Here is a 19,250-nt window from a genome sequence, read left to right on the forward strand (position 1 = left end):
ATTGAAATGGAACATCAAACATCGATTTTCGAGTAATTTAGCTTGATAGAAACGAATGCTTTGATTAACTCAAGACTCGGGTCGGTTTCGGTTGGATTGGTTTTCTTTAATTAAACGATTAACAAAACGTAGGCACTGACAGGTAATTCACATCTTTTTATTTTTAATCAACAAGGAATTACAAAAAACGAAGCATTCAGTTGTGCTTCTGCTTTATAATTGAAATCAATGAAAAACGTGGATTTAAAAAAACCAAAAAACCGAATGATAATGAACAAAAAAAATGATAATAAGCATAGAAAAGTGTAGGACTCTCAGTTAGTTCAACATCAATGAGAAGCTAGCATTATGTTATTCTTATGATTAAAATATGTTGTGTATAGCAGTAAAAAAAATTCTAATGCTGCCTTTACTCTGGACTATTTACAGATATCACAAATCACAAATTTCAAGTGCTATTACAAGCATTTTTGCTGTTTTATTCGCGACGCAAATTTTCTAATCTTGCCAAAAGATCAGCATCAGCATCAGCGCCATTTCCACCATTTTCAGAGTTCCCTGATGCCGGAGTTGCCACTGCTGGTTGTTTTGATCCCGAAATGCTCAAGGAACCTGTTGCTTGAGGCAATCCAGACAACTGATCTGTTAGTTGGAGACCAAGCTCGTCTAATACTTGGGTAACGATCGTATCACTGTATAAAAACAAACAGAAATTTCCAGCTTCGTTATCGAAAAATATTGTATTTTGAAAAGAAGAAAGAATCAAACCTTTCTTCCTCATCTCCTTCATCCTCCATTGCATCATCGATCGCATCGTTCATTACTTCCTCTTTCATGTCCATGATTTCTGATTGTTTTTCAAACTCTTGGAGTATTTTCTGTATCTGTGGCAAGTTGAGTTGTCTATGCAAAAAAAAAAGAGAATAAATTAAAGAAATTTTCACTTTAGCAAAGAAGGGTTGAGTTTTTGCAGATCTGAATGACTTAGGATAAGATTTATAGCCATCATAAATATCAAAAGGCTTGTCGATATTCAAGTTCACTACTCATTTTAATATTCTAATAAATAGCACATATGTGATATCGAGTTTTGTAACATAATGTTTATAGTTGAGTTTTTAATTCAGTATTTTCAATATAAAATTATTCAAGTTTCCCATTGTTATCCAAATTCAGGATTTCATAAATATCACTTTCATGTTATATGGTGAATAATTTTATAATGCAATATTATGAAATATTGAAAAATGTTTATATTCGGAATAAAAAGGGATTTCAAATAATTTACTGGACCTAAATTACAGAAATTAATAATTTTGTCATCTCAAAATAACTGTTAAAGACCAGAAAAGTAAGAAATGCGTGGCAGCATTGATGATTGAAACCAAAAAATGAATTAATGGATATGTAATGATCTTACTTGTTCATACTCTGCATCGCTTTGGTAACGCCTTTCATTGCCTGGGCCATGGAATTTTGTGATCGCAGAGTCTGGATTTTGAGTGATACAGCTTGAATGTTAGCTTTCATGAGCATAAACTTTTTGACGTAACGTCTTGTTCTGACGAGATCTTTTGCCATGATTTTCACAGGTTCCTAAGGTTAGAAATAAATGATTTAGTACTCATGTTATTGCGTACTTGTGTGTAAAGTTTTCAAAGCATCAACCCACCATTTGTCCAGCTTTAGCCATTTTTTTTATGTCTTCTATTATCTTTTTTTCTTGTTGTTCCATACGACTTTTTTCGCGATCAAGATCACGCATCGCTTTGTTGAGAGCTCTTTGATTTTTTCTCAGCATTTCTTCGGGAGTCATGCGTTTTCCGAATAGCCACTCCATGATTTCCAAAGTTTTTTCTTTTTATCAACGATTATAACGTCAAATACGTTTACTTTGCACTCCTCAAAAGATTCTTGTTGTGATAAGTTGCGAAGATCGGTCGATCGGTGTTGACTGACTGTCAACACACCAACAGTGTCCGAGTGTCATCGGAGGTGAGGTTATGTTTCGTGTTGATGTATCTATGAAAATATAACCTCAAAATCATAAGGAAAAAGACCACATTTTGAAAACGGGTCTTATTATCGTGTAAAATGCGAAGCAAGTCAAATGGAGCCAAAAGGGAAAAACAATGGGAAAATGTGATACCGGGTTAAGGAAGTCAACTTCGTTGACCAGGTTATTGCTGGTATAGTGAATTTATTAAACTCCATGAATATTGTTGATGACGATATTTCACTGGCAAAGACATGTACGAATAGAAGAAGAAGAATTTTTTATATGAAGGTTCAATATTAGCGTTCAGGACTCCACGATGCCACTGTGCCAGAAAGGTTCATTTGCAGAAAAATACACACCGAAACAGAGACATTGCATACTCCTTTTTTCTATGTGAACACAGGAACACAGCAGAAACTTATATCGGAAAGAAAAAAACATCATCTTTATCCTAACCTTGTCAACAAATGTGCAGTTGTTTCCAGGTTCTGATTTTTAAAGTTTTTGATTTGAGAATTAAGTGCTCTCCCAAAAAGTTCAAACATCACATTTCATAACTTGTTTAATGAAGTTTTCAAAAATATTCTATTCTGCAACAATCTGTCAGGATGAGTAGGAAACGTACTGAAAAATTTTTCTACCAGGATTATCAGGACAAATTAAATCAGAAGAAATGTTAATTGGTGCTTTTTGATGGAAGGGAATGAATGAAATCGAATGAGTGCTGAAGGTATCCATGGTATATTGCTTTCAGTTTCATACAGACAGTGTCACCACATTTTTACACAATTCATAGTCAATAGCACGTAAGTAAACACATTTGATTGTCGAAATAGCACCCCCATACATCATTTTAGAGTTCGATACATCATTTACACACTTATACTAATGTACAGTCATTCCACGTTGTTGAGTATATTATTTGCCACATCAGGTTCGAAGAAGAAATTTCAAAGTTGTTGACAAGAACATAATTATTTGCAGAACATTGGAATAACTAGTTAACTTCCCGAAGAATTGGTTACAATTTCCAACCAATTTCCCGATAATTTTATTTCCGAGAGCAGTATTTCATGATATTGTTACCAATGACATTTTTTTAGTTGGGTTACTATAATTTGGTCATTTTGACCTAAGCTGGAACTGCCATTTTTGGAGTTGGTAATGGTATGTACTATTTTTTTTAATTGAACTAGATTGAAGCGGAACACATTGTTTGTTGGTATCAGGCCTTCAATCATTTTCTTATTTAAGATTTATTTTATTATTGGAAAAAGAAATAAAAAATAAAAAATCAAATATATTGGAGAGAAATATTTCTTTTGAGTTATAAGCACTCAAAGCTGCAAGTCATAAAAACCAATGGGCAGTAAAGACCAGAGACAGGAAATTGATAGTAACAAAAGCCTGATACTCGAATGTTTATGCGAAAAACTTGATGTCGTAAAATAATAGTCAAAAAATGGTATCGAGTGATGAAGAATTTTTGTAGAACTCCAAATTATCTGAAAACACAAATGGAATGCGTTTTTGTAAAAGTTATGCACACAATGACGTCGAGCCACTGTTCTTATCTAATTTTTTGCTGCGTTGAACGAGTTGTATTTGAATTGTGCCGATATGAGCTCGAGATGAAAAAATGTAACACAGGAAAATGGAATTTGATGTCCCATGATATTCAACATTTATCAGCGTTTACATAATCGACAGACTAGGAATGCTTATAAAAATAGTATAGTCCAGCAGATTAAATCAGCTCAAGAATATTATCGTTGAATTAATTTGTTATCTTACTCCATAATACATACTCACGATATTCGAGTATACACGTGAATAGTATAATATTAATATCGAACTGCTTTGCGAATGAATGTAGTAAAGGTTTTGATAGACTATTTATTTTTAATTATCATTTGGCACACACGATTGAGGCTATTCATAAGCGACGGTTTTTCAAAATGTCATTGATAGACAAATAGCTCTCGTTACTTTGGCTTCCCCTTCGCTTATCAGCATTATTTTGTTTTCCTACGGAATGCAATTGGCCATGAGATATGAAGATTTGAGACCAGGTCGTAGATTTATTAATTACTCTCCCAAGAATTGACGCATATTTATAGTACACTATCACATCCTCATCGAATTACATTCTAATAGAATATTTTCACTACTTTTCAGAGGCCATCGACGAGTTTAAACATCTATGATATTTTCTGTTCGCAGCGATATGTTTCAGTTCGCTAACGAAGATACGCTATTTGACAGTTTCAACAATTCCATTCTTTCTCGATAAAGATCGACGTTTCAAACTCCAGAACAGTAGAGAAGCTGGACAGTCTGGGTTTATAAATTCCACTAAAAATATATTGGAGTTCCGGATCATCGTGGCGCGTTCAGTAAAACGCCCATGTGATGGAACAGTTCACATCTCAGTTGCACAGAATATTACCACAAAATTTGACTAAGAATTCGAGAGAAGATAAATCGCGATGGGGCAAGGCTTCAAGCATTTTTGTCTCGACGTACCGATCGCAAGATTTTCAATAAATTGTGAAAACCAATCAGATGCGTCTCGACTTCCTGAAGTGAGAGAAACTCTTTGTATGGTACGCAGAATTGGATAGCTTCAAACTCATCAAATGTCCGGTGAACGGTGCATCGTACAGAAAATTGACAAAGTTTCTCTGCTTCGAAATCGCTCAAACAAATCATTCCTCACAATTTTGGCACGCCATTAACTGACCATCGTGCTCATTCAATTTGTAATTTGTTACATCTACGTTTAAATACTTATTTATAGATCTGATTGCACGTGATCCATGGCGAAGACATGGCAATAGTAGCATGGATAAACGATCATATATTTTATAAAATATTTCTATACGCAACGCTACGTTTTCATAGTCGTTCATCATACGCTTAGGCCGTGTCTACTTGTCTGTATTATGTGCTGCTTTTTCCATTTTTTTGTTGTTTTTTTTTCGTGACGAATTACAATTTGCTAGCATTCGCTGTCATCGACACTATTCAGATTTTCATGCTCCTACGATAATGTGTAACAGTATTCATCAGTGGCCATTATCATGATAATTACTGGGCACGAATTCTAGGCCGAATACCTGGTAATACCGATTTTCAAGTTGAAATTTTGTCAATGGAGTCTCAGCATGAAAAAGAAACCTCGAAACATCATAAAAGTTGAATATTTCAAATGCAGCATTCACAGTTTCAACTGTTTCTATTTTTCGAGCTAACTATACAAATCATACTTTGACAAATTTAGTTGTTTTTGTAACTAACGAATAATATTTGCATAAATGCTTGTTTTTACGTCCGAAAAGACAGGCTAACTTGAGAACGTGCTCTCAAATCTCGAAAACGATTTATTACGTCGCATATTTTATTGTAACACGACACACAGATATGCTACTAAATTGGCTGCGTTCTCGATACAAATCACAATTCAATTTCACCATGTAATCATGGCTGATTACAAACGAATATGTACATTCTAATTGTAACAGCGCTCTACACAAACATTTTCATTGCTTTTTAGCACTTTGTTCAATGTACAGATAGAGTTATCGAACTTGGCAATCTATCATTATAATAATCATTCAACGACCAGCGTCTAGTGAAACGTGTCCAGCATATCCCACAGAAATTTGACGTCATTTATTTATAAATAGTCCTTAATATTAGTATTTCTTCCAATTTTCGTAACAAGCTTGAGTCTTCCTTTGAAAATCGTACTCGTTACGTTCGAACCAAACGATTGACGTTATCGTATCTGGACAATTCGAGTGTTCCATTGAAAAACAATGTAAATGGAAACATTTTAAAAAAATGTTCAATTCGACAAATTTGATTTTTCATCCGGGCGTACGTTTACACTCGACGAAACTTTTGAATTTATATAAATATTTAATTTAAAGGAGGAATGAAAAAACTTTTCGATTCTTCTTGACTTGTCATCGCAGAGATCCGAAAACTTACTCGAAAACTGAAGAATAAGTCAGAATGCTTCTAAAAATTCGGGCTTTTTTTGCATTCGTACACGCTCAAAATCGGTTTCGACTGTGAGCTGCTTCAGGGCTAATCGTGCCTTGAAATTTCCATACAAATCGCCACGATGTCTGCTCCAATCTTCAGGGCCTTGGAAATCATTGCAATATTAATTCAATGCAAATGCGATACCGTGATTGAACGAGAATAATGACTTTTGACGATGAGAATTCCCGGATGAATGAGAAGAGAAGAAAAACATTGTGAAATTCGATGACACAAAAAAATGGTGACGACGACGAGAGTTTTACAGTATTTTGGAACTTGGTCGGAAAATTATTGGCACGAGAAGCAATGAAAACCTCGAGTGACCTATTTACTCGTAAAAATGACAGCGTTTGTGTCCCCGATCAAGCTAATTACTCTCATAATTACATTTCTACACGCATACATTGACGAAGTCACGTATTTTGGACCATCGACATTATAACTTGGCCACTAATATGTAATCAAATCACTGCATCGCTGGCGGCGATATCGCGAGATACTCTGCCGCCATTAAATCCTCTATTTTTCTAATTTCCTTGCCTACGTACGATTTTGATCGGGATGTCAATATTTTCGGGCTCACACAGTTCCAAAGTCCGCAACGATCAGGAACCCGAAGTTGCTCCCATCAGTTTGCGAAAATCTTCAGCCATTTCGCAGGCACATTTACACTCGTTAATTAATATTTATCTCTAATTTTTTTAAAATCGTAGCTCAACCACGTGCACATGCAGGTTCGGTTGTTTCAATAAATAATTGTTCGCTCAAAATGAGAGATCCACATTTTCAACGAACGCGATATGTTTTGTCCACCGCGCCTCCGGGGGCTCCTTATTTATTGCCTCATTACAAAACGTGAAGATTTTCACAACTCTTACTCTTACTATCGTTCAAACACATTTTGTTCAATATCTCTCGAGCAAGATTCAAACTCAGCGCAGTTTTGCTCCCATGCAACTTCGACAAAATTCTTCCTTTGCTGCCCTGTCGACGTAATTTCTTGTCTCTCGTCTCCCTTAAACGAATTTGCTTCAGTATACCAACTAATAACTCATCCACGTTGTGCTGTATCCCACTCGAGGTTTCGATAAATTTACATTCCCTCGAAGTTGCCAACTGCTTGCCCTCTGAAACGGAGCATTTTGACGTGAGTGGCCACTACGAAATTCCCTTTTTTCAACCACAATGAAAAAGCTTGTTACAAGCTTTATCATCTTTGCTTATTTTAATAATTTTTTCAAATTGCGAATCGAGGCTAATGAATTTTCGAAGAAACTCTCGTTCGAATCTCATTTTTACGGAGTATCGATTCCCCATATTTGCCTCCAAAAGTAATGTAATTAACCATTTACGACATCAAAAACTCAATAAATTCGAAGATCATTGAATTCTGAAGGGAAAAGTCCTTGGCAATTTTTTCATTGGATGAACCGTTGACGAGAAATTCATTAACGAGCGTCAACCAATCGAGACGCATCTAGAGGGAGTGCGGAGTGGGGGGAAAGCGGCCCGCCCCCTTTCGTGTATCCGATTGGTCGTTTCTTATTTTGAAGAATATCTCGCGAACGGTTAATCGGAGAGAAAAACTGCTGAAGAGTTTTCTCTTCAGAATTCTATAAGCTCACTTCCCTGTACAACTTCGTCCTGACTCTCAGTAAACTTCATAAAAAAAAACGATCTTAAAGCTAATGGGATAATGAGCGGGGGGTTCTTTTCAGTGGAAAACACAAGTTCTACGTACCATTAGCGTCGACAGTTCTACTTCTCGCAAGTTCAGACTTATTGCCAACGACGATGACTGATCGATCTTGGGTAAAGTGCTCTCTCCACAGGTAGTTGAGAATTTCTTCCGCAAGTTGAAAACTGGCACGTGATTCTACCGAGTAGACGACGACGCAGCCGTGTGGTTCGTACGTAGAGAGCGAGTTCTCGACCTGCGAATAGTTTCTATTTTTTTATTCTCTTTTCATCAATTGTGAGAAAGTTTAAGGTAGATCATGCCGGTGTGATCGTCTTTTACTAGTGTCAAAATTGGCTCGATCCTCACGCTCTAAATCAATGTTAGAGTTATTCATTAAAAATTGTAAATGCATTTTTTTAACTTATCTTTTGACGAATGAAATTACAAGCCATTCATTAAACGGGGATCCATCACTGACTGAACCCAAAATTTCATTCGTCCCTGGCTAAAATACTGTAGTTTTCATATCAAAAATCGCTTTAGAGAGCGCAAAGGGAAAACACAAAAGAAAATGGATGAAGAAAAAAGAATTAATAAAAAGACATGCTATGACAGAAATGGGCCAAGGCAAGAAGAAACAAAATGCCGAAATAAGCAATTGTGAGATTATACGAGTGCCCATTACCAATTTCATTAAATCTTTAACGTTTACTAGTAAGAAAATCGTCTCGAATTTTTTCCCAGACTTTCGTTACGTACTTGATTGTTATTGTGTACTTTTTCATAAACTTCGTAAGAAGCGTTCATTCCTTATATGGAAAGATAAACGATTTTTTTTACAACCCTGTGCATTTCTCTTCGTATTTAAGCACGTTTATCTCAATAACCAATAAGACGAAGCCTTTAAAATTTGATATGCCTGTCAGTCGACTAGCCATTTAAACTCCGTGTAAATTTCAAGACTTTCTTTATGGAAAGTATTTTCGTTGTTTTTCTCTAGAACTAAATTCCTCGTTGCCCAAAAAATCGGGGGTTTTTGAAAACACGTGAAAATGAGGAGAAGTATTTTTTTTCGAGTTTCACGCCCCATGCAAAGATGTCATAAAAAAACTGATGACGCAAAGAGAAAAAATGGGATTGCACCCGAACGAGGATTCTTTCTTGAAAACTGCCTGAATTTCTCACTAGTACGGAGTGGAAAAAACTTGGTAAGTGCAGCTGAGAACTTGGTGGTTTTCATAATCCTGCTGCTTCGTCCTTCGAAACGTCGGTGACGCGCATTACGTTTGTATAATTGGAAAGAAAATAATTGTCCGCGTTTAATATAAAACGGTTCGAGTTAACCGGCCAGTACATTTCCGGGGGTCGTTTATACCTCCATGCCCGAGTTCTTGCAGCTTTGCCAAGTGAATTCACGCTGCAGGACGCTTCAAAAGCCTGGACTTTTTAAATGTCTTCAGTGATCATGCAAAATACTCGTCATTTAAAAAGTCTAAACGGCAAAAGGATGAAAAGACTTTTCGTTCAGATTTCTCGCTCTCTTTTTTTCCATACTCACGCTCATTTCAACGTGGGGATGGTCGATGAAAATCATCTGAGATTCTTCCCCGTCCAATAGAATCGATACAGTCTTTTCGCCGAATTCGTCATCTGCGAGAAAATAAACGATTGAAGGAATGCCCGTCGGACTTCCGAAGCCTCCTCTCACTCTCCTGCTTCGTCTCCCAATGAATCTCATTTTTTTTAACGAAATAAAAATCCGGAAGCAATTCCTTCCAGCTCCGTGAACGCTCTCGAGCTTGAAATAACAACTTACAAACGTTAAATCACCCGCGGCCCGCCCCTGAGCTCTCTGATCTTCGCGAAATATTCTACGCCAGCTTCCCAATACAATGCGAATCAATATTTTCCCTTCCAAGTCCCCGGTTCATTGTCACCCTCGATCTTTGGCAGAGCTCCTGGGATCAGGCTTTTTTCAAACTTTCTCACGGCAGACTCTCGCGAGGTTTTCGTCAGAAATAGTGCGGAACGATTTTATTCTCAATTTTCTCGCTCCTCATTGTTTTTTTCTCGGAAGAGTTTTCGATTGAAAAGCGACGGTAAAAATTCCAGTAAAATCTCATTTTTTCACACGCTAAACAGCAAAGAATTTTCCCATCGAATAATCACTGCGATTATTCGAATTTGAGAAAAATTTCTTAAATATCGCTTCAGTTTTTTTCCCTCGATGTTAAAATCCTATGGCCCGCATCTCCAGGGCAGCCTCATCGATTTTCGTCGATAGGGCGCGTTCGAATGAACATTTACTGAGCGTGGTATGTACCAAGATCCACAAATTTAAGGCACAAAGTGAACACGGAATGTCCATTACGACATGCTCGGGTTTGAAGTGTTTAGTTGATGCGAGGTTAACCGCCAAGGCAGTGTATATCGTCGGATGGAATTCTACCGCATCGTGATGAATACTCATATACCCAGTACAGCGAATATTCCGAGCGCTAAACACGGTTTATGCGTTGCCTCGAATCGACCTTCCAAAATGATATTGATACACTCGCGCGTACATAAACGATTCATTATTGTCATTAAAATAAGACCGTTGAAATGATTGTGGGAACGCAGATTGAATATTTCGAGTGAAAATATTTATCGATTGATCGTTTTTAAATGTGGAAGGACCGCAGAGTTGAAATATTTGAAATTATTTATAAATATTTTCGATGTTCCATCATTTTAAAAAATATTTTTCATATTTTTTACACGAAGAAAACGGATTCGTTTTTTATAGTGAGGAATATATTATTTTTCAAGAATTTTCAAAGTGTTCAGGCACCGAATACAAACAGCACAGTATTTTTTGAATTTTCATATTTTTCGTCCCTTCAATTCTAAACAGCTTTATGTACATAGCAAAAAGTGATGCACGTCAGAACTGTATTTCGTTTTGTTTCCGAGTGTTACTCATCCTGTCAGAGCAGCGCTTACCGATGAGTGGAAATTTATTGTAAATCACAAATTTTCACTGTCAGCATAGTCAATTCTATGATAAACACACGAATATGCCGAGCATACTTTACAATATAAACATTTGAAGTGACTGAAAAGATTTTTTACAATGCTTATAGAGAAAAAGACTGTTGAGTCTTTTGAATAAAGGGTCTTTTTGCCTATTTTGAATTGTTTGAATATTCGTCTTTTTACTATGGTGGATAACACAATTCTTATTACTGCTTTTCGAATAAGAGCTGCAATCCAGTCGAGATACTATATTTCTAGTACTTTTCTCGAGAAATTTCGGTCTTGTTTTCTCGGTGTATATATTTCAAATATTTTTGAATATTTGAGGCGATTGAAAAAACGATAAAAACTCGAATTTAGTGAAATTCACGGTTTCCAATCTTCAATAATTTGGGCCTCTTGTGCATGCTCATAAATATTTTGTACGAAAATATTGTCCGAGTAATATTTTAGATGTAAAACTCACCCAAACTGGCATCGTACGTGTTAATGTACTCGCTGGTCATGAATTGGGAGACGAGAGCGGTTTTACCAACTCCAGAGTCGCCGAGGAGAACGACCCGATACTTGGGAATTTCATCAATATCGCTTTCCGAACTATCGCCAGTAACGCCCTGGCCACTGCAGCAGGAGCCCTCAAACGGTGACCGTTCCCCGGAAACATTGCTATTCCTGCAACGATTTCATAAGGGAAATTCCATTAGTAGGCGAGCGCGCTAAGTTCCGGTTCGATTGGAAAACAGTTTTGAGACATTCGGAAGATGTCGAATAGCTCGAAGCCGTCTCATGCGAGAACCGTTAAGAGCTGTTATCTCGGAAAAAGCCAGTTTTTAAAGTTGAAATGAAGCATTTGAATGGCAGTTGGGATTAACCCACTCGCCAAAAATAATACGAAAAAAGTGGGCACCAAGAGAGCAGGCTGAGAACTAATAATATCTCTGCGAGTAAGTTGGAGCCAATGAGGAGCGAAAAAAACGTCGTAAGACTCTGTGAGATTGCTCGAGATATCCTCGTCCTCCTCCTCCCCTATAACCTGTCAGATTAATGAATTTAACCTTTCATAGATGCGAGAAGACTAATTTCCGGAATAAAAAAATCATTTCAAGATTAAAACTCGGCTTTTTCACGTTGCCAAACGTCTCTACGCTCATCAAACAATTACCTTCGTTCCATTTCCTTCATTTCATTAGTTCAGAACGTCTGAAAAACCTGCAAGCTTCCCTCCCCTTCCCGAGACTGATCGATCCACGCTTATCAATTTGATTACCCACGCTACTTGAGCGCACACACGGAGCAATGAGAACGAGAGGATTAACTGCCACGCTAATGAAAGTCCGCTTTTGCTTGCTGAGAATTAATTAAGTTTTCTCATTAAATGCTTAAGCATCTGATGCGGCGAGCTATTGCTGCTTAGAACGCATCATCCGCTGTGTCAAACGCGATATGGTACATCGTATTATGTACCGAGAGCCGTAGATATAGTGGCCACTGACGAACTGGCGTGAGTTTGTTTGGCCTGGCAAAAACGCTCGAAGCCCAAGTTCGTTGTAGCGCACCGGGGAAAAGCTCTTAAAATCTAAAAAAAACCAGTCGAATTCTTTTCGTATGTTCACAAGGATTCAGCAGCGAGGAAAAAATCACTTTCATCGCTGCGCGTCAACTGCAATGAAATTGGAGCCGAGCTTCTGCTCTCGAAGTGCTCTCCTTACAGAGCAAAATGCGAAGGGCGCTCTTGAAGATATTGCGACCCGTTGGAACAATGAGCGATTAACTGACACCTGGAGAATCGCTACAAACGAGCACACCAACCTGGGCAAGCATCCTTGATGCTCTTCTCCTCTTACCCCGGTACTCATCATCGTGCCAAAATGCGAGAGAATCACCATGGTAATGGAGAAGCGAATCCCTGGCCATGGCAAACCCCATTTATGGCCAGGACCAGAGACGAGGGGGGAGGAAGCTTCCAAGTGAAAATTGGCACGACAGGAACGAAAGCTTTTCATCAAAACGAGGTTTTTGGGTGTTCGACTCGATATTTTATGGTTAAAATGTTTTTACATATTTTGTGGGATTTTTTTTAGTCTTCGTGGTTTGTTAAATGCGTGGTAATGAGTCGGGAACATCCCGGAGATTATCGATAACTAATAATCCATGAGCAAACGATTTTATGGACGTGGCTGACTCAACGTGGTCCGCTTCAGATAGTAACAGCGGTATTTTCGCTTTCTCTTTTTGTATTCTCCCTTTACCACGCTATTTCGCAGTCTTCGACGGTCCTCTATTATTGGAACGGCTGGCTCATGGCATCCGGCGAACCTGAAACTGCATTGAGCAAGTGGAAGAAGAAGAATAAGAAGATGAGCGAGGCAGATGAGAGACAGAAAGTGGATGCCTGACATTGAAGTGCTAGACGCGTTTGTGTCTTCCTAAAAATAGGTTATCTGCTGATCCAGCTCGTTCGATATTTCAGTGATGTGAATCAATCAATTTTTTCTGATAGAACATGCCGGTAGGGTCTAAATTTTATGGGTGTCTAAATTGGCTGGATTTTTACTTCCTGATTAAAAGAAATTGTAAATATAAGAAATTGTAAATACATTTTTCCAACTTATTTTTTGGCTAATGAAGTTACAAGCTATTGATTGAACGGGGATTCATTACTGACAGAATCCCAAATTTCATTCGTTCCTAACGAAAATACTGTAGTTTTTTATGTTATCGCTTTAGAGAGTGCAAAGGGAAAACACGAAGGGAAATGGATCAAGAAAAAAGTGTTAATAAAAAGACAGAGGGCTATGACGAAAAGAAACAAAATTCCGAAATAAGCAAATGTGAGGTTACGAGTGCTCATTATACCAATTTCGTTCAATCTTTAACGCCATACATCGTTATTCGTTATAGGGAAGGATAAGCGATTTTTCACGCATGTCCCTATAACCCTGTGTATTTTTCTTCATATTTAAGCACGTTTATCTCAACAACGAATAAGACGAACCCTTTAAAATTTGATTCGCGTGTCAGTCGATTCAAACTCTGTGTAAATTTCAAGACTTAATTAATAAAATCGTTTCGTGTATGAACTGCCTTAAATGCTCGTGAGCTCAAAGAAGAATTTTCGCGAATGTTTTTCGTTCAATAAATCCGGAGATTGGGGTACGGAGGAACGTTTTTTTGATGAATTTCGGGCGAAATTCATCATTTTGTTGATGAAAAATCATTGACGACAGTGAGGACCGCGAGTCCGAGGGAATTCTCGTGAAATTGATTGGGCGCTGGCGGAAATAATGGCACGATGAAACATCCGTTTGTCACTGATGCGAGGCATCATTGACTTGGCCGGAATCCATCGAACATTTGGTCAACGTCGAACGCGAAGATTCTTAGGGAGAAGAGAGTCAGACGAATCCGGGAATACACGCTGAATCATCGGTCATGATTTCGCGGCTTTTTCACTCGATGTTCCGAGCGAGATGCGCGGCTCTATTCGAATGCGATTTATCTTTCGGCGTGACCAGAGAGCCAAACAATATTATCAATGTACGCGGGATCAGAATTCCGTGTGCGATCCCGCCCGCTCTATTCAACATTGCACTTCAACTGGAGCAAGTCGCGAGCAAAGGGAGCAGTGACCGAGAAAACTAATTGAATAAACGACTTTGAACTACGATGAAAACCGAATCAGCATGAGAAAAAAAGTTCCATTTCATCGCTCAAAAACACTGTTTTATGGAGGACAATTAAGGCATAGAAATTGACCCTTCCAGAATCCACATTTGAATAGCACACGAAGCAGAGCCGATGCGAGAACTCTATGACGCTGAAGTTTCCAACGTTGGAGTCCAACGAAATAATCTAAAAGACTCTTAAATAATTCCAGCAAATCTCCAATTTTGTTCCCTGCCGAATTTCCAATTCATAATTTTTCAAGCCGCGACATCAATAATTCGTGAAATAAAAAAATAATGAATTACAAATCTTTTTTTCGTTCATTTCGTTGAACTCCAACGTTGCAAACTTCAGCGTCGTAGAACTCTCAATATTCGACGTTGAGAAATACTGACACGATCACTTCTGCATCACGAGATAGGGCGACCAAGCCAAGCTACGGATGAGTAGGACCCATTGTTAAGGTAAAAGCTCCGAGCATCGATTCGTCGATGCTAGAAATTTGAATCCTGACAATCCTGGACAACGCGTTCCACAATCGGGAAGGTCTCCATCGTTGACCACGAATTTTGTTAATTTTGTTAGATTCTCGATGCCAGACTCGCCGTTTGTTCGTCCGGCCTCGCGGTTCGGACGAACCTGGACAATGGGTGAAATATAGAAAGGCGCAGTCCCGGGAGCATAGACCGAAGTTATTTAAAGACAGGCGCCTGCTGAGGGTGCGAGAAGTACGATTAGCAAATCGTAATGAACGCGCCCACAGAAGAATTTTCAGCTCGACGTCTGCCGAGTATCAAAACATTCGTCGTCGTTCCCATTGCCATTTTCGCCATCCCGGAGGGATTTTTTCATCTCCCAATTTTTCACCTGCAGGGCTCGATCGTTCAAGGCTCGTTGGCAAGCAGAACGTGATAAAAACTCGTCGAGAAAATCGGTTCTGAAATCGACGACTGCTCCGATCTCGATCGTCAAATGACAATGAGAAAAGCCAGCGCAGTGCAGCTGGCCAACTTCTCAAATGACCACGTTCGAGGCAAAAGATTTTGGCGCGGAGGCATTGACTCTCCTATCCATGCGGGAGCTGCTGAAAATTCCACGAATATCTTTTGGCTGCCACGGCTCAAGAGTCACGCGTTTTCCTTACTCGTTGCAAAAATACATGTGCTCATACACTCCCGTGGAATTCGACTTTCTGCGTATCGTTTCCACTACGTCAAATTCTTGAGTCAGCTTCTTGGATCCCTCTTATTATTTCTCGTTACCTCGTCATTTTCGCCAACACTCAACAAACCTCGGTAACGTATGTCTGGGATGACACGTGACCAACAACCCCTTCCATTATTCCCCGGACATTTTTCTCATTGACATCGCGTCCCTCGCTCCTCCTCGGGGATCAGAATAACTCCCAACTCGCAAGCACCGTTTGCTTCACTCTTGTGTTACAACTCAACCGGTTAACTCCTTTTCGACCGTCGCCCCCTTTCAGTGTCCTCAAGTTTTTCACTTTTCTTCTCTCTCTACGAAATCACAGTGCAAAATGGAGGTGGCGAAAGGTATTTATATTTTTCAATCGTATTTTATATTTCACTAAAAATCAACGGAACGGCAGCAGTTCTGAACAGTCGCCAGCGGGTCATTCTGACCCAGCATTCCAACTTTTTTTTCGGTCAAATGATAGAAAATCGATAATTCCTGGCAGGGCCTTCCCTCGAGGTTGTCTCAGGTGAAAACCGATGACAGTGACAAGGCGGGGGCGTTGATAGTGTAGCATGGGATTCGGTGCTTCGGTGTCGATGCAAAGATATTTGGATTGAAACCTAAGAAAATTAACAAGAGTCAAGAAACTGTGAAGAATTTGGGTCAAATTTGACATTCCTGCGAGTCGATTTCGGTAAAAAACAATGAAAGACGACGTCGAGCAATAATTCTTCTATGAGGAGGTATTTTTGGGCTTCGTTATTCGAGTTATCGTTCAACTACGGAGTCACGAAGCTTCGGAGAAAAAAATTGCACGTTTTTACCGCCTTTTCCTTTGGAGATATCCCGAGTCACATCAGGACCGTTTATTATTAATAGAGCAGTTGTGTAGGACATTGGAAGGGGCGTGGAACCGCAAGAGTGATGAAAGTTTAAGAGAAAAATACAATTTTTATACACGACGATATATTTTACGATACACGAGATAGCTCGGTCCGTTAATTTGATGGCAGTCGTACCGCGGCTGGATATTTTATTTAGGATTCGCTCACTTTTCCTCGATATGTTGTCCATTATTTATATTGCTTCGTAAAGAAAAATAAAAAGTAACGAATTTTCATGTAACTGAAAGAGGACAGCGGTGTTAGTGCTTCTAATATTTTTAGCACTACATTTATGGGGGCTAAAGTGCTTAAGAAGTTTGAGTGAAAAAAAGAGAGAAAATATGTTGGTGCATTTATTTGTGTGACGCGTTATCCTTCGTTTTTTAATGAAAAAAAGCTTTTACCTCGTAGCACTTACAGGAAAGTCACTTCCAAGTTTTTATATGAGGGCGCACACGCTCGTCAATTTTTATTTATTTTATAAAATCATCGAAGCTTCAATCACAATTATATTTTTACGGTCACTCGCTTTTGTAAATAACGTTGTATCTAATTAAAAAACTCAGTGAAACTCGAAAGAAGGAATGGGAGAAAAAAATATTGGCAAAGTAACGTATAATTCGATTGGCCCACTGTAGCTCGGATACGGAATCGGACGCTGTGGAAACTTTTCAACTTGAAAGCGACGTTTCGGTGTGCACTTAATCCCAGAGGGGTGGGGGGGGGGGGGGGACTTGAGGATAATCCAACAGTTCTTTAATAGGGAACCTTCCGGTCTACCTTACCGACTTATTTTCCTTCCAACTTTTATAATTTTTTATTCTTCCACTTTGACTCGCAGCTTTCGAGGCTGCTCCCAGCGAAAAAAGTTATTGAACGCGGCGTTACCAAAAGCCAATTAAATAACCAGCTGCTGCGCTGTGCAACCACCCGTTTCAATGTACTTGGACTTTTCAGGCTTCGATCTCACAAGATTTCTAAGCCTCCCAGCCTCTTTTGTTCACCCATTCAGAAATCTGGAGAAATATCTCTTTCATTGAGAAGATAAAAAAGGAATTATAGACATTCGACTCCAATTTTGATCATCAAAGCTGCCGATTCATCTCCACATTCGATCCAAGATAAATTCGACTAAAATAAAAAATAAAGGAAATTTTTTTATTTCTCAATTCTATTGTATTGTGTAAATTTCAAGACTTTCTTAATAAAATCGTTTCGTGCATGAGCTACCTTAAGACATTTTCGTAAGCTTTTTTTTCAACGTTTTTATAAAATTTAGTAGTCTGGACTGCACCGTAAATCCGCACATTTTGTTAAATAGTTTATTGAGCAATCTAAAAAGAAGGATATTTTGAAAATCGATTGAAAGTTTCTCTATTTGAGTTCCTGAAGAACAAAGTTGATGTTTTAATTTGAAAAAAATGGTTTTCAGTTGACGACGGGGCATCGAGCCTGATCCAGCAATCCGCGACGAATATCTCCTCGTCGGTGACGTCAGTGAAGTCGTCCAAGTCGGTGCACTCGGTACAAACCTCGTCGGTAATAGAATCTTCAAAATCAGTGAAATCAGTGACGTCCTCGTCGTCGAGATCGCAAAAGTCGATCGAGGTCGAAGAGGAAATCGAGTATTCAGAATAAGCCCTTTTAGTCCTAACCATTATACCATTTAACGACGACGAAGACGCCAGCCATTTATCCATTGTTTACTCGTCGCAACGATCGCGACGCGATGCGCTGCTACATCGCGTTGGAATCGCCCAGAAATTCAATCTCACGAACGCACGTTTCTCGAGTTTTGAAGCGAGCCAAGCTCCACTGTTTATTTCGAATAAGGAACTGAGCTCTTCGCCGGAAGTCCGGAAACAGACACTTAAGAGAGTCTCCGTCTGACGTGCACAACGAATTCTTTTATTTCACCCAAACAATGGAGCACACGAAGAATCAAGAATTGTTGCGAGACATTGCGTTTCCTTGTGCATCTTTTGTTAGAAATACGATATTTCCCTACAGCATATTTGTATAATAATAATAATAATAATATTAATAATAATAAAAATCGATTGTAAAATAGCACTTTTCGGTATCATTTCCACAATTGAGGAAAAAATATGTTCCTGGATAAAACATTTCGTATCAGATCGTTCGAAACTTGAAATCAAAGCTCGAATGAGAAAACAATTCGATGAATAAATCATTTTTTATCACACAATCGAAGGTGTGGATTTATTTTAATCCGGAATCTGACGATCGTCCAACTTCTTCGAAGCGTCTCATCAAAAGTCAATTAAAGGACAATCTGGCTTGACATGATCATCTGAAATTTATCGAGTCCAGTAACAATGAGCTCGAAGTTAATAATTCTCATCATTATAACGAGCGTCTCGAGAATTCGATTGTAAAATTCTTTGGCATGTAAAAGTTAGTAGCTGCGCCGAAAATAACGAAAATTCTAGAAAATCTGAGAAGAGCGTGACAGTAAAGAAGAATAATTAGGACAGAATGCAAGGGAAAATGGAGGGGGATAAAAAACATCATCGATTTCACGAGAATCGAATGAATTGTGGAATGGAATCTGTACACGTGCAAAAAAGAATTGGACGGGTTTGAGTCTGGGGATATTACGAGACTTTGGCGTCCGTCCAATGTTCGCGAATCGCGAGATTCTTCCCGAAACCAACAGCATGTAAAATCATGTTTTTGTTTTGGTCGTGCCAAAGATATTGGACTATCGTTAAGGATTGAAAAATTATAC

The 19,250-nt window shown here is 38.6% G+C and overlaps 2 protein-coding genes and 2 long non-coding RNA genes across 6 annotated transcripts in view; 2 read left to right on the forward strand and 2 right to left on the reverse strand.

Annotated features, from left to right (window-relative positions):
* Window positions 1-136: 136 nt before the first annotated feature.
* LOC122407469 (charged multivesicular body protein 2a-like) lies at window positions 137-2,429 on the reverse strand. Its single transcript, XM_043413700.1, has 5 exons — window positions 2,359-2,429; window positions 1,673-2,022; window positions 1,421-1,596; window positions 769-903; window positions 137-692 (listed from the first exon to the last, which is right to left on the reverse strand). The coding sequence occupies exons 2-5, from the start codon at window positions 1,838-1,840 to the stop codon at window positions 479-481; spliced, it is 693 nt and encodes a 230-aa protein (XP_043269635.1). The 5' UTR covers window positions 1,841-2,022; window positions 2,359-2,429; the 3' UTR covers window positions 137-478.
* LOC122407471 (uncharacterized) lies at window positions 1,996-13,362 on the forward strand. 3 transcript variants are annotated; one of them, XR_006260209.1, is made up of 4 exons: window positions 1,996-2,189; window positions 2,300-2,484; window positions 2,644-2,805; window positions 2,984-4,560. It is a non-coding gene; the product is annotated as an uncharacterized lncRNA (long non-coding RNA). The 3 variants fall into 3 exon arrangements; XR_006260208.1 differs by lacking the exon at window positions 1,996-2,189 and having other exon boundaries at window positions 2,210-2,484; window positions 2,984-3,166; window positions 4,223-4,560; XR_006260210.1 differs by lacking the exons at window positions 2,300-2,484; window positions 2,644-2,805 and adding an exon at window positions 12,368-13,362 and having other exon boundaries at window positions 4,223-4,605.
* Window positions 2,722-19,250, reverse strand: part of Rgk2 (Rad, Gem/Kir family member 2) — a 28,078-nt gene continuing 11,549 nt past the window's right edge. The window contains exons 5-8 of the mRNA XM_043413699.1: window positions 11,218-11,423; window positions 9,292-9,383; window positions 7,794-7,986; window positions 2,722-7,179 (exon numbers count right to left, since the gene is read on the reverse strand). Of these exons, the coding sequence (XP_043269634.1) occupies window positions 6,899-7,179; window positions 7,794-7,986; window positions 9,292-9,383; window positions 11,218-11,423 (772 nt within the window). The 3' untranslated portion in view covers window positions 2,722-6,898. The remainder of the gene's footprint in view (window positions 7,180-7,793; window positions 7,987-9,291; window positions 9,384-11,217; window positions 11,424-19,250) is intronic.
* Window positions 15,235-18,707, forward strand: LOC122407470 (uncharacterized). The gene is made up of 2 exons (XR_006260207.1): window positions 15,235-15,970; window positions 17,931-18,707. It is a non-coding gene; the product is annotated as an uncharacterized lncRNA (long non-coding RNA).

This window comes from Venturia canescens, chromosome 3, assembly GCF_019457755.1.
Source record: "Venturia canescens isolate UGA chromosome 3, ASM1945775v1, whole genome shotgun sequence".
Lineage (NCBI taxonomy): Eukaryota > Metazoa > Arthropoda > Insecta > Hymenoptera > Ichneumonidae > Venturia > Venturia canescens.

Excerpts from the sequence above, each read along its gene's own strand:
- LOC122407469 (XM_043413700.1), bottom strand. The coding sequence starts at position 1,840 with ATGGAGTGGCTATTCGGAAAACGCATGACTCCCGAAGAAATGCTGAGA. Across the intron at positions 904-1,420 it reads GCGATGCAGAGTATGAACAA|ACAACTCAACTTGCCACAGA; the intron begins GTAAGATCATTA and ends TTTTTTGCATAG. Across the intron at positions 693-768 it reads GAAGGAGATGAGGAAGAAAG|TGATACGATCGTTACCCAAG; the intron begins GTTTGATTCTTT and ends GTTTTTATACAG.